Source organism: Plasmodium gallinaceum (genome assembly GCF_900005855.1).
Source record: "Plasmodium gallinaceum strain 8A genome assembly, contig: PGAL8A_v1_111, whole genome shotgun sequence".
NCBI lineage: Eukaryota > Apicomplexa > Aconoidasida > Haemosporida > Plasmodiidae > Plasmodium > Plasmodium gallinaceum.
In genome coordinates, this window is record NW_021628267.1 from 5825 (window position 1) to 22069 (window position 16245).

The 16245-nt window shown below is 21.2% G+C and overlaps 3 protein-coding genes across 3 annotated transcripts, besides 1 other annotated feature; 2 read left to right on the top strand and 1 right to left on the bottom strand.

Annotated features, from left to right (window-relative positions):
• Positions 1-739: 739 nt before the first annotated feature.
• PGAL8A_00411700 (surface-associated interspersed protein (SURFIN)) lies at positions 740-6470 on the top strand (the record flags this gene model as incomplete). The annotated part of the gene is made up of 2 exons (XM_028672826.1): positions 740-3271; positions 3378-6470. The coding sequence occupies 2 exons, from the start codon at positions 740-742 to the stop codon at positions 6468-6470; spliced, it is 5625 nt and encodes a 1874-aa protein (XP_028529340.1).
• Positions 6471-7730: 1260 nt separating this feature from the next.
• Positions 7731-8392: a repeat region.
• Positions 8393-10461: 2069 nt separating this feature from the next.
• Positions 10462-11750, bottom strand: PGAL8A_00411800 (fam-i protein; the record flags this gene model as incomplete). Its single annotated transcript, XM_028672827.1, has 2 exons — positions 10462-11397; positions 11475-11750. 2 exons carry the CDS (start codon positions 11748-11750, stop codon positions 10462-10464), a joined length of 1212 nt encoding a protein of 403 aa, XP_028529341.1.
• Positions 11751-15519: 3769 nt separating this feature from the next.
• PGAL8A_00411900 (hypothetical protein) lies at positions 15520-15756 on the top strand (the record flags this gene model as incomplete). Its single annotated transcript, XM_028672828.1, has 1 exon — positions 15520-15756. The coding sequence occupies one exon, from the start codon at positions 15520-15522 to the stop codon at positions 15754-15756; it is 237 nt and encodes a 78-aa protein (XP_028529342.1).
• Positions 15757-16245: the final 489 nt, after the last annotated feature.

Sequence of the window (16245 nt, forward strand, 5' to 3'; positions counted from 1 at the left end):
AATTTCATCTTCATAAAAAATTTGCTATAAAAATATTATATAATAATTAAATATTTTATTCAAAATATCAAAATTAAATAATTATATTATCGCTTCAAACTTATATTCATATTCATATAATTATATAGAAAATTTAAGAAAACACAGAAAAAATCCTAAATATGATTTCTTTTTTTCATACAAATTTCATAGTATAAAATAAAGTTTTACATTAAATATTGTTTTCTTTTTTTTTTTCTTAATGTTAATTTTATAAATTAAATTTTTATTTTATTTATCATAATTTTTCATTTTTTTTAAAAATTAATTACATTATTATTGCATGAAAATTACAATAATTTAATATTTTACACAAAAAGCAAACAAAAAATTCCTTTTTCTCCGAATTGTGATTTTTTTGCTGCATAAAATGACAATTTCAAATATAAATAAATTTATGATATAGTTATCACATAAGCACAAGTGTGGTCATTTCTACATGGAGATTATAACGGTTTCCTGATGTAATTCAAGTGTACAATGATACCAAAAAATAATAAAAATAGCCATATTCAATTTTTTAGTAAAATTAAATTATTTTTCTTCTTTAATTGGGTTGAAGAATGCCTTTTTAATATATGATAAAACTCAAATGTAAAATAAATGAATATTTATTTATTACCTTTTTCTCTTCTTTAAATTTTCGCCTTTATACATTATTGATATAAAAATTTATTTTTCGTAATATATCAATTTTTAAATGTTATTACAGAATTTTTTAAGAAAACCTTGTCAAACAACAGCCATGAGAAAAAACTCAATCTCAGAAAATGCTAGATTATTATCAGAATTAGAAGAAATTTCCTGCATGTCAAATCAAGGAAATATTACAATAGAAAACAATGCTAATTTATCTAATGATACAATTAAGCTCAAAACAGAAATTAAATCATTTATGGATGATACTCGTAATGAACTTCAATTTTATCTTGAAGACAATAATATTAAGAATGACACAAAAAAATGTCAAAAGGCATCCTCATACATAAATTGGAGAGGAATGGACTATGTTAATTTGCTATTAAGTGAAAAAGAAGATTATAATATCTCCTGTCTTGTTGAAAAATGGAATGAGAAAAAAAAAACTTTTGAAAAAAGTATAGATGAAAAAATGAGTTCAACGTGTAATGCAACAGCGTTTGATTATTGTGCTATTTTGAATAAAAATAAAAACTGCACTAGACCTTATGAATATAATGATCTATCATTAGGCACGTTATTAACATACGATCAACTCAATAATGCTATTTATAGTACTAATAAAACTCAAATTATTGAAGATAGACGGTTAAGTTTTCTCAATATTACTAATGATATGTCTGATTACCATTTCAGGGTTTACGAGAAAGATAGATCTGAACGTAATTGCGGGAAATGGAGCATGTATATATATAAGAGAGGAAAACAATTTGTTAATATGGCGGAAAATGAATTATATGATGATCATTTATATATAAATGATTCTATTAGAATATGGAATGTTCATAGTAATACATTGCAAAATACTGAGTTAGAAGACACTGGTATTCAATGTAATATGACAACATTAATTCATCAAATTAAACAGAGACAAAATACAGATGACCCATATAATTTAGATTGGCTTCCTTCAAATAGCACTCAAAATAAATCTAATGAAACTTCAAATAATACAACTACATTACCAGATGTCTTACAACCTACAACTGTAACTCCTAAAGAATTACTTAATGCTGCTACTACAAATTTATCAGATAATAATACGAGTATTGTTAATAACATAAATGGTGTGAATTCCTCTGAAAATATATTCATAAGCGTCACCGCAGAACCATCAATGACTACAGATCAAACTTCCCCAGAAACTGCAACCACAATTTCTCCAGAAGACTCAACACAATCCAATTCATCAACTCCAAATGATACAATACATCCTAATACTAATACTATATCTGACACAACCTCATCATCACATTCCCCTGAGATTGTAACATCTCCTGCAACTAAAACATTACCTTCAAATTCTACTACAAGTAGTGGCACACCTTCAGTTACACCTTCACCTGGAGAAATATCTGCAACAGCGACCAATGAATATTCTTTTAATACTATGAAGTCATTTACAAATAATATTACACCTTCTGCTACTATCACTTCGCCTCCTACATCCGCATCTTTATCTTTCTCTGAGACTGTAATATCTCCTATATCTAAACCCTCACCTTCAGACTCTCCTACAAGTAGTAATAAATCTGTAGATACATCTGCCCATGAGCATATGTCTCCTACAAATATAGCTATACCTTCTACTAGTAACAGTGTATCTCCTGCAACTAAACCTTTATGTTCACATTCTCCAACAAGTAGTAGCGCATCTACAGTTACAGGTTTTCCTGTTAACGATTCTTCTACAAATATAACTGCATCTTGTACTACTACGGTTGAGTCATTGGAAAATAATATTACACCTTCTACAACACCCACTAATTCTCCTGCAACTTCTTTATCTTCTCAAACTGTAACTTCTGTAAATAAAAATATATCTACAAATGGCAATACATCTGTTACAAATGACACTGCATCTCCTAAAAATAATCCTTTACCTTCTCCTGAGTTTGCACCTTCTCTTACAACTATGACTACCACTCCTACAGATAGCTCTACACCTCCACTACATTCATCTATTCCTAAAATCACAACGTTGCCATCTACAAATAATTCTATATCTCCTGCAAAAGATACGTCTATTCTTCCTACTAATGATGTTACTCATAAAACTGAAACTTCACCTTTATCAGATAATTCTACACATTTTTCAACAAATACCAACGAACCTTCTACAAACAGAATTGCATCTCCTGCAACTAACACTACATCTCCTACTTCTGATATTATATCTCCAACTGCACTATCGAATTCTCTAGATAAAACACCTATTCTCACAACTCCAACTGCTTTTTTTCCTACAACAAATAACAATTTACCTTCAAATCAAACAGATATTATCCAACTGCAGAACCAACAAATTATACATGCCCCTCTTAAACAGGTTCAACATGTAAATGGAAGAAATTGTACTGAAAACACTTCATCATGTCCAAGTGCGGCTGTTCCAAATACTTTGACGCCAACCCCATCAAATATTCCTACCAATGTTATGCCTACAGTTAAACCTACAGATAATTTATTAATAATGGTTCCAGGAGGTATTTTTCTTTTAGGAATTATTTTTCTCTTGGTTCTTCTTTGGAAAGTAAGATAAAATTAACATTTAAAATTGAAAAAACTTATATATTTAAAATCATAATTACATTAATGAAGAATTTTTATAATTTTTTATTTTTTAATTTGAATTATAGTGTACTCCTATTGGATCTTGGATTCGTAATAGGAAGTCAAAAAAAAAAAAAGCAAGAAAAAAGATTAAGAAAATAACAAAGGAACCGTTGCTAATGGACACAAATTATATAAAGAAAGAACCAATAAATAATAAAAAATATTCATTCCTACACCATGAAAAAGAAATACCACTATGTGATATGAGTTTGGAAAATGAAAAAGATTTGAAGTATAAACAAATGAAGAAATCTAGAGCACATAAAGGAAAGTATATGGAAAATGAAAAAGGTTTGCAGTATAAACAAACGAAGAAATCCAAATCACATAAAGGAATGTATATGGAAAATGAAAAAGATTTGAAGTATGAACAAATGAAAAAACCCAAAGCGCATAAAGGAACGTATATAGAAAATGAAAAAGATTTGAATTATGAAAAAATGAAGAAATCCAAAGCACATGAAGGAGTGTATATGGAAAATGAAAAATATTTGAAGTACGATCAAATGAAGAAATCCAAAGCACATGAAGGAATATATATGGAAAATGAAAATAAATGCATTCGTGAAGTTGTAGAAATATCAAAGAAGCACGAAAATGAATCTATATTGGGAGAAAAATTATATGAAGATGATCCTAGAGATGATATTGAAGAAATTGAATTGAATGTAAATAAATCTAGAAATAAAATCAAAGAAGAAAAATTGAATAAAAATATATTAAAAAAAAATACAGCTCATAATGTAGAGTACATTATGGTAGATACGTTAAATGAAGAAGAGACAAATGATATGAATGTAATAAAAGAAAAATATGAATGTAAAAATGAAATGAAAAATTTAGAAAACAAAAGATCAATTAATGATGAAGTATGTAGTTGGAATACATGGATAAATATACATTTGATAGCATTACTTGAAAATAAAAAAGAGGAATGGAAATTGAATAAAACTGAATTTTTTAAAATTTTCTCAGAAGAGTTCGAAAAAGATAGAGAAAATTTTAATTTAAAAGAAATGAGAAATAATTCTGTAATAAAAATAAAAGGAGAAAATAGTGCCGTTACAATGGAAAAAAATAGTAGTATATTAGAGAAATATAAAAACGAAATGTGGTTTATTAATTTGAAGAATGAATGGAAACAAGAACAAGAAAAACACTTACAATATTTAGAAGAACATGAAATTAAAAAAATGTCAGAATTGGGATTAAATAATTTTATTCTAGGTAAAAAAAAAAAAATATGGAAGAAATGGATAGAATGGCAAATAGAGCATTCATACGAATACAAAAATCAGAAATGGTTTGTACAATTGCTAGAAGAATATGAAAAAAAAGAAATACATGAAAATTTAAAGGAAGAAAAAATTAAGAAAGAAAGAAATAATGGAATAGATAAAAATGAAATGAAGAAAAATTTGGAGAGGAGAATTTTGTTAGATATTCATATGATGGTATTAGAAGAATGTATGAAAGAAGAGTGGGAAAAAGAAGAAGAATTTTTTAAAGCAAATATGGAAGAGTTAAAAAAATATAAAAATTTGGACGAAGAAACAAACATATTAGATAAAATAGAAAGAGAAAGAAGTTGGAATGTTATATCAGAGAAAAAAAAAGAAGAAATAGAAAAATGGAAAAAAGAAAAATGGTTTATTGAGTTAATGTTAGAATGGAAAAATAATGAAGAAAAATATATGATGGAAACATATGAAGAAATTTTAGTAAAAAAGAATAAAAAAAGAATAATAGATGTTATCTTAGAAAGAAAAAGCAATATATGGAAAAAACAATGTGAAAATATTTGTAGAAAGTGGAAAGAAGATGATAACAATGAAGAATGGTTTACAAAGTTAGTTAATGTATATGAAAATGAAGAGAAAGAATATAAAAGTAGAATTTCTAAAAATAGTATAGAAAAAAAAAAAGAAAATAAAAAAACCATAGAAAGAGGTGAATCAATAATAGAGATTAATAAAAAAGAGGAAGGAAAAATGAGAAAATATGAAAGGAAAAGTTTACAGGAATCATACGAAAAGAATAATTCTATAATAAACAAAAAAAAATTAAAATGGAAGACTTTAATAGAAATATATATGGTAATATTGGAGGAATGTAGAAAAGAGGAGTGGTTATTGAATAGAGGAAAATTTTTAGAAACCTGTTTAGAAGAATTTATAGAAGAAGATAAAGAAAAATATCCAAAAATAATAGAAAATGATTTAGCAATGATAAAAGAAAGGGAAGAAGACGTTGGTACATTGATGATTGAAAAACAAAAACTTTTATGGAAAAAATGGGTAAAAAGAAACAAAAGAATGTCAGAGAAATGGAAAAAAGAAGAATGGTTTATTAACTTGAAAAAAGAATGGGGAAAAGAACAAGAAAAATTTGATGAATTAACAAAAGAATCTGAAATCGTAGAAATAGAAGCAGAAAAAAATCCTATGCTAGAGAAACAAAAAAGAATATGGAAACAATGGCTAAAAAAACAAAGAATGTGGTTTATACTACATAGCGAGTATGAATGGTTTAACAATTTATTAGACGAATACGAAAAAGAAGAAGAACATAAGGAAGGAATAACTAAAAAAGATGAGAAAGAAGCGATGGAAATTCATGAAAATATAGAGGAATTGAAACAAGAAATAGATGAAGAAATAGAGAAATATAAAAAAAAAGAAAAATTGATACAAAAAGTTTTGATAGAAATACATATGACACTATTAGAAGAGTGTAAGAAAGACGAATGGCAAAAAGAAAAAGAATATTTTTTTAGAACAATGATGGAAGAGTTGAAAATACAAGAAAATTTAGATGAAAATGTTATCATATTGGATATAAAAAAAAAAAGAAGTAGGAATGTTATATTAGATATTGAAAAAGTGGAAATAGAAAAATGGAAAAAGAAAAAATGGTTTATAGAGTTAATGTTGGAAATGAATAACAAGGAAAAAAAATACATAAAAGACATATATGAAGATATGATAGCAAAAAAGAATGAGGATGGAATTAGAAATCCCATGTTAGAAATGCAAAAAATTATATGGAAGAAACACTGTGAAGATATTCATAATAGGTGGATAGAAAAAAATAATAAGGAAATTTTACAACACTAATTTATTAATAAAAAAATTATGATAATGAATAAAAAAGCAAAATTTATAAATAAAGTATAGGGGAGAAAAATAGTTGTGAAGAAACTGGAAAAATAAGTAAAACATTAGAAAAAATTTTAGAAGTAATAAACAGAATTATTGAACTTTTTGAATGGTTGTTAAGAAATAAACTTAAACATTGTTATATGTTTAGTTATTTGATTCATTAATTTATTAATTCAATAATTTTGTTAGAATATTGATTTATTAATTTCTTGTATAATAAATTTTCTAATGTTGAACAAATAAATTAAATATATAGAGTCTAGATATAACTATAATTATTTTATTTAGAATAAAATAAATCATTACATAAATCATTTATTTTTATTAAATAATATTAAATTTTAACTCTATTATTAATTGTTTTAGATAATCTATACAATACAAATGTATTATCTAACGTTATGTTATTTAATCTTTCATGCAAAAAAGAATAATACCAATTGCATCACCAAAAAAAAAAAAAATTATTATTCTTGTTTTTAAGATGAAATTTTTTTTTTCCATTAAAAAAAAAATAAAAAATAAAATTATTGCTATTTATTTTTTATTAAAATTTCATAGGTTTTCTGAGTAGTAAAATCTGAAAAAAAATAAAAATTTTATTTTTATAATATTAATACACAAAAGAAAATAAATAAATGAAATATATATATATTTTTTTTTTATTCGCTTGTTTTTAAATTTTATTTTCAATTTTATTATTTTCTATTAATACTCTATTTAAATACTTTCATAGTGCTTTAAATAGTCAATAGAGAGTATGTATAATGATTTCTACTTATTCATTTTATTATAAAATTAGCTTATATAGATATTTATATACATATTTTACATGTATCAATTCATAATTAACTTAACACATATGTTATAAAATTTATGCTTTTTAAGACTTCTTTGTAATTTTTCAAATAGAACCACAAAAATTATCATATTTATTTATTTCCCAAAAAAAAATAAAAAAAAAATAATTTTTTTTTTAAAAAATAAAAACGAATACGTAATGTTTTTCTATGAAAATGCTAACAATACCATTTATTTTATACATAGTTCTGCTAAATTTAAGAAAATATTCTTTTAACCACAAATTATCTTGTATTTTATTTCTCTACATGCAAAAGTTATTATAAGTGTTCTCATACATATATCTCTTTATATACTATTTAATTATCCTTCATTTAACTGCATTTCTCAAAAATGAATTCTATCATTCTGTAAATGGTTAATAAAAGGATTTATTAACCTTTTTGGAAAATAAAAGGACTATTTATATGAAGAATACGTAGTTCATAATGCACAAACAGAAAAAAAAAAAAAAATGATCAATTTTTTTTGTTTGTATTTTTATAAAAAAAAAAAAAATTAATTGGAAAAAGATCTGTTACCTATAATAATGAGATAAAAAAAAAAAAAAAAAAAAAACAGATTTTTTTTATTTTGTAAAACAAAGTATGATTTTAATGAATTTTGTAAGAGAAAATTATACACATATAACAATAAAATTTTCACGTAATTAATATTCATATAATTAATTTGTATTGTCACTAATGGTTTATGTTTGTTAATTCAACAGCAATATATATTAATTGCTGAATATAACTCGTAACAAAGAAACAAGTAATATACATTTAATTAATGATCAATATTCAATAATGATATAAATTCTTAATGAAAATAAAGATTTTTATTAAAGTGAATAAATGCCCTTTGAAATTAAAGAATGCTGAACGAAGTAGATCACATAATTAAGAATCACTGGTTCAAAGCACTTAAAAATATATACAAATACATCAAAACCGTAGAGTCAACTCTACATGCTCTTTATTAATTTGTTTGTTCAATGCTCTATAAAATTAGCCGAACACCCAGTTAATAAACCACCAATACATAAAAATAAAATTTTTATCTTTGTAATATTTATATAATTTAATGTGTCTCATTAATTGCCTATGTTTGCTAAGTTGAAAGCAGCGGATTTGAGTTTCTAAGCATTATTCATAACATTATAAATCATATATATGAATTAAGAGTTAATGTTCAATTAGGAATTAAATTTTTAATAAAACAGAGATTTTTATTAATGTAAATAAATATTTTTTAAAAACATGGAATGTTCAATGAGGTAGACTATGTATAAAACAGTTTAGTAGTTCATATCATTGAAAAATTATGTTTAAATTCACTAAATTAGTAGAGGAAACTATAAATGCTCTTTATTAATATGTCTGTTCAATGCTCTAGAAATGTCAATGGATAGGAAATTAATAAATCATTTATATAAGGTGATTTTATAACGAATAAAATTAGTAGTTATTATTCTACATGTTTTTTATTAATTTGATTATTCAATATACTATTAATTTATATAAAAGGACAATTAATAAATTAATCATCTTTAATAAAAAAATTTAATTTCTGTATTTTTAATTTTTTCATTGTATATACAAGTTATTAAGAAGATATATATATGTACATGTTGTAAATGAAGTTCTCTGTAAAAAATATAATTCTCTTGAGTTCACATCTTTGTATATACATTTTTTTTATATTTTTATCTAGATTTGCTTCTAACAAAAAAAATTTTATAAGTTCTCAAATTTCGCATTTTTGCAGATTCACGTCACAACATTTATCTGATAATGTTGATAATTCATTTCATTAACCACTTTATGCACTTTATTTCTTAAGTTTATTTAATTTATGAAAGAAAAAAATATATTTAAATGGTAGATGTTACTTAAGGTTGTTATTATAATTAAGGAATTATTCTATTTTGTATGAAATTATTACTTAATTAAATTGGAAAAATCTATTAAAATTAAAAAAAAAAGTTAAATATGATAAAATTAAAATTTTAACTTCAAAAAATTAAGATAACATGAAAAAGAAATTGAACATTGGATTATAAGTTGTAAATAATATATTACAACATATATAGTTACATAAGTTATATTATTTAAATTATTTTAATGATGTAATTAATGATAATTTTATACATATTTCATTTACTCAATTATTAGAATTTTACTATTAAGATTGATATATTGGCATAAAAGTATTAACAAAGCTACACTATATATTGATGAAAAATAAAAATTAAACTATTAAATGATATTATTAAATATATATGTAATCATTTTCATAAATATAAATGGAATATAAACATAAAAATTACAATGAGAAAAATATTATATAACATTTTATGTTTAAAATTTTTTGGTATCTTATTTTAATGATTCTTTTAAAATATAAAGTTGAAATACAAGTAATATATATATTATATATTCTCTTTTTTGAAGAACTATATTATTTTATTTTTATTTTTTTTTTTTTTTTGGTTAATTTAATATATTTTATGGTATTCATATAATAAAATATTATATTTTTATATATTTAACAGAAACATAAATTATAGAACATGCAAATGGATAATAAATTATCTTTCTGATATAAAAATTGATAAAAATGAAATAAAATTGCATTTAAATTATAATAGAGACATCTTTGAATTAGGTTAACAAAAAGCAATATTTTGAAAATTATTTACAAGTAAATCTTTCATTTTATCTATACATAAGATTAATTTATAATACATAAAACACATACATTTAAAATACATAACAAATTTTAGAAAGAAAACTAAGGAATATTTCATTTTGGGTTATGTTATTCCTCATCTTTAATAGAAGCAGAAATATATAAATATTAAAAGATGTTATCTATAATATTTATTTAATATTAAATAAAACAATTAGAAAATAAAAAGCTATATAAAATAAAAATGTTAAATATATAAAATTTAGTTTAACAAGCTTCTTCTGTGAACATTTAAAGGTAAATAAGATACTACATTTTCAAAAAAAAAAAAAATTCATAATTACCTTATATAAATTCTTTTTCCTATTAATATTTTTATATGTATTTATATTTTTCCTATTTTTTTACCTTTTTATACTTTTATCTTATCAAATTCTTTTTTCCACTTTAAATTAAACTCACTTTCTTCTTCATCAACTTTCATATTTTCTTCTTTTTCCCACTTTTCATTTTTTTCCTTTATGCTCTTTCCCCACTCTTCCTTTTCTTTTTGCATTCCCTTTTCCCACTCTTCCTTTTCTTTTTGCATTTCCTTTTCCCATTCTTCCTTTTCTTTTTGCATTCTATTTTCCTCTTCTTCCTTTTCTTTTTTTCCTTTTTTTTCTTTTAGCAATTTCTTTTCCAACTCTTCCTTTTTTTTTATCATTCTCTTTTCCAATTCTTCCTTTTTTTTTTTCATTTTCTTATCCAACTCTTCCATTTTTTTTAGCTTTTTCTTTTCCAACTCTTCCATTTCTTTTAGAACTCCATTTCCCATCCCTTCCTTTTCTTTTAGCATTCTCTTTTCCCACTCTTTATTTTTTTCTATCATGCTCATTTTCCACTCTTTATTTTTTTCTATCATGCTCTTTTTCCACTCTTCATTTTCTTTTAGCATCTTTTCTTCGTGTTTTTCCCTTCTTTCTCTTCTTTTTTCTTCTAATATTTTTCTTTCTTCTTTTTTCCGTTCATTCATCATTATACAATTCTCTTCATATTTTTTCCATTTTTCATCTAATTGAACTACTTGACGATAGAGCGTTTCTATTCTCTTTTTTTCATTTTCTATATCTTTTTCTCCATTCCATCTTATATTAAATTTTTTCATCTCATTATTTGTCTTTTTTTTTCTTTCCTCTTCTTTTTTATTTAACTCTTCCTTTTCTCTATTTTCTTTTTCTTTCCTTTCATCCCATTTTTTCTCCATCTTTTCCCAATCACCTTTCATCTTTTTATCCCTATTATCCCATTTATTCTGCAACTTAACTCTCTCTTTATGCTTAGCTTTCAATTTAGGAGAGTAAGCTCTCTATAAATTATTACAAATGATTTAAAATTTTGTTTTTATAATATATATAAAGTTTATAATTATAAACTTTATTTTACCGCAAAACGAAGGAAAGAAATAATAATCATAACTAACTGAAAAATACTTAACGACTTTTTATGAAGAAGATTTATTGATTTAGCTGAATCCAAATTTATATCTTCAGATGGATTCTGAATGGCATTACTTAAATTCAAATTATCATATAATGAATTTTTTGGTATTGAAACAACTGCATCTTTAATTGGACTATGAGCGAAACCTGCAGTTGAATATCCCTCACTTAGACTATCATTAGAGGCAGTACTAATAGCATCACTAAGATTAAGATCCATTTTTGGTATCACTAAAAATGTAAAAAAAAATATTGAGAAATTATTTCTAATATTTTTTTTAATGATTTTTAAAATATTTCTCTTTTTTTTCAGTAAGGATAATATAAGTTAAAAAAAAAAATATGGAAATATAAATTAGAAATTAACAAATAACTTAAAACAATATGATTATTGAGAAAATAATTAGTTTTAAAATTTTTTTTTTAAATATTAACGCAGAAATGCCTATTAAAAGCTAAATCTATAATTACAACACAAAAATTTTAAATTTTAAATTCTAAATCCTACATCCTAAATCCTAAAATTATTAATTATATACTATAACCTCTTATTAATTATATTTTTTTAATTATATTTTTCATAATAGAAATATTGTTTAAATAATCAAAAAATAATAAATTTTTAATTAATCTTTTATACTTACAAAAAAAATATTCCTTTTCATTTTTTTATTTAATTTTTTTATTTAAATTAAAAGAGAATAATATAGAAAATTATTTAGATATGCAAAAAAAAAATGTTATATTCATTTTTTTACTTAAAATATTTTTAGAATAGTTTATATTTAGATACAATTATATAGGGCTTTAAAAAATTTTATTTTTATTTTTATATATTTTTTTATTTATTTATCTTATTTTAAAAATTATTTATTCAAAGCATGCAACTTTATCCTCGTTTAATTTATTATGACAATTATTACTAATTCAATAAAAAATGTGAAGTTAATTTAAATTAAACATTAGAGGGATTATGGTAATAACGAAAAATAAATATCACAACAAAATAGATACATATTCTATAAATACATTATTATTTTTTTTTTTTCTTTTTGATGTCATTTTTAAGTTTTTGTTTTATAATTACGTAATAATTATATATACTAAAAGTTTTTTTTTTATCGTTATTTAATTTTTTTTTCTTTTGTATCGTTTTATTATTCAAATGCTTACTTTCAAAACTTTAACCTTTTTTGTTTCCTCCTATAAGATATTTTTATTATTTTATAATAATGGATTTTATTTTCTCTTTTACCATTTTTAACGGATTCATATTAGAGAATAAAATTAAATATAAATTTTTTTTTTTTTTTTTTTTTTTTTTATAGATTTAACTTTTGGGAGTGTCCATTTGTACATGCTGCAACGGAGATAAAAAAATTATTTCAATCGGTTGCTCAAGCATGCTTAGGGCGTGCTTAATTTTTTATTTTTTAGAAAATTTTTAAGTTATATTTTTAGTATTTTTGTTATGTAGTTTTATTATAAAATAATTAAATTTTTAATATTTAAATTTTATTTTTTCTGTTTAGATAAATAATTTATTTATTAAGATTTTCAAAAAGAAATATTATAATAAGAAAAAAAAAAAAAAGAAGCATAAGATTCATAAAATTTATTGTTAATTACTAATATGCATATGTTTATATAGATGTATTTTTTGTTTGCGTAATATTTTATTTTTGAAATTTTAATAGAGAATTATATATATATATATATATATATTATATATGTGCATTATTTTTTATTATAATTTTTTTAATAATTTTTTTTTTCTTTTTTTTTTTTTTTTTTTTTTTTTTTTTTAAATTTTTTTTTTTTTTTTTTTTTTTTTTAAATACTAACAATATTTTATAAAATACAATGATAATATTATTCTTATTTATTTTTATTCCCTCTCAAAAATATATATTTCCTATCGTGTAAAAACTTCTGTTGTTTTCTTCTTAAAATATATATATATATATAAATTTATATACTTCAAATTTTTTTTAAAAAATTATTTTTTTCTAGATATTTAAAAATATTTAAAATATGAAATATTATATTCATATAGCAAGACACTAAAGTATTTATAAAAAAAAAAAAAATATAACATTATAAATACTTTAACTTTTTACTTTCAGATTATACCACAAGTTCTGGAGAATATGATAATTCGACTATAACTAATTCAACAACTGTAAATGATACCATGATAAGAACACCTCCAAATAATATAATTGGTAACATGACTAAAATTACTCCAGAAATCCACAATGATGGAAAATGTTCAACCGCTGATATTCTTAATAAATTACGTAATAATATTTTGAAATCATTAGATAATCCTATTGCTTATATTTATCCCCTAATGATAATTATTATGTTAGTTGTATTATTTTACTTTTGTTATGTTTGGGTATAATAAAATCACTTCTTTAAAATAAACAATTTCTTTCTTCTTTTAAATTATTTACTTAAAATTATATTATTAAAAAAAAATTTAATTAAATTTTTAACATTATAGGTAAGTCTTGAATGGGAATCACGCAGAAGTCAGTTAGAAGAAAAAAATGATAATGAAATAGAAGAGAGCGATAAAGGTGAAAATACAGGAAAAAGAAGGAGAGGAAATACGGGTGAAATAAATATAGAAGCATTAAATGAAAGAGGAAATGAAATAAAAAAAAGAAGAAAAAAAAAACAAGTAAAAATAGATGATACAGAGACTATTAATTTAACAATAGTACAAATAGAGAATGAATCAAAAAGAGATACAGAAGAAGAGTAAATAAATCCAATAAAAGTAGAAATAGAAAGGAAATAAACAATAGGTTCAATAGTATTAGTACAAGAAAAAGAAGAGATGGAGCTAATAGTTGAAGAAGTATAAGACACTTGTTATATATTATTTAATTATACATTCTAGTAAGAGTTAGAACAATTTTTAGTTTAGATATGAACAAAAATTTTTCTTTAAAAAATAATTTTTATTATATGAAATTCATTTTTTTTTTTGTTACATAATTTTGGAATAAGTATAAAATATATTAAAAAATAGAAAATAAAAAAAAAAAAAAAAAAAACAATAAAATAAAAAAAAATATATAAAAATTCACAAGCAGTAACTATATATATCTCTCATATTACTATTTTTATTTTATATAAAAAATGTTGAAAAAGTTTAGTATTTAAAAATTAAAATTTAATATTTTATATAAAAAAAAAATAACATTTTGATATATTTTTTTTGAAAATATTTTTGTTATTATAAAAAATCCTTTTGAATTTTTTTTTTTTTTTTATACATAAATACATTTGTATATATTAATATTATATATATTTTTTTATATACATTAATGTATCTTTATATACATAAAATTTTAATATAAGTTAAAAATTTAATTTTAAACATATTATGTCGCTTTTGAATATTTTTATGTAAAATATTATTTTTATTTTATTTTTTAAAAATACCTATTTTATTACAATTATCTCTTTTTTTTTTTTTTTTTTTTTTTTTTTTTTTTTTTTTTTATTATAGTGCTCTATAATCAGCTGCGAAATGTTAACATATAGACAGCAGTTTAAAAAAAAAAAAAAAAAAAAAATCTTAATATAAAAATAATATTAAAATTATGATTTATTAACTTATAAAATTTTCTGTAGAAATCTTAAGTAATATCATTTCTTCTATAATTTTAACTTAAATTATATAGTTTTGTATTTTTTAAATTATTAAGAATAAGTAATTTTATATTTTTTTAGATTGAAAAAAAGAAAAGAAATAAATAAATAACATAGACTTATAAAAAGTTAATTTTTGCATTACAAATAATCCTTAGAATTTATATAAAGTATTTTCCTTATTAGACTTTTTTTTTTTTATATATAAAAAAAAAATTTCATATTACTGAAAAAAGTTTATTCTATTAAGAATACTTAATAATACTAAAACTATTTTTCTTTTATAAAAATTTTTTTATTTTCAGAAATTTTTTTTAAATATGGATAATAAAGAATCTTTGTTTTATAACGGTGTAATTGATCCATATGTAGTTAACTACATTTGGTTATATGGGAAAAAGGAAAATTCAATGGAAAAAAATAATGAAAATAAAATTGAATTAAATAATGAGAATAATAAAAACGATAATATAAAAGATAAAAGTTACATAGACAAAAAAATGAATCAAATACATAAATTAAATAATAATGAAAAAAGAGAAGATATACTATATTAAAATAGAAATTCTCTTTATTTTTTTTTTTTTTTTTTTTTTATTTCCTTTCATTATATATTTATTTATTATTATTATTTTATTTTTTCATTTGTCATTCATAAAAATTTTTTAAATAATATATATATCTCTTTTTTAATTTATAAATAAAATTTGAAATATATGACAATAAAAATCTGATAAAAAAAAGGAATTTAAATAAATATAAAAATTATCTTACTTTTTATAATTTAAGTAATAATAATATATAAATCTCAATAAAAATAAAGAATACACTGAAGTAATCATTTTTATAACTTAATGATATATAATTAAAACAAAAATATGTGTACATATTTTGCAAAATGTTTCTACATAAATACGTTAAAAAGCAACAATAGTAATTATGAAAAAAAGTATTTTTATATATAGCGAATTTTAAGTTATAATAACAATAATTATAACAAATGTAAAAACTATTATAGATAATATTTCTTATGAACTATCTTTAAA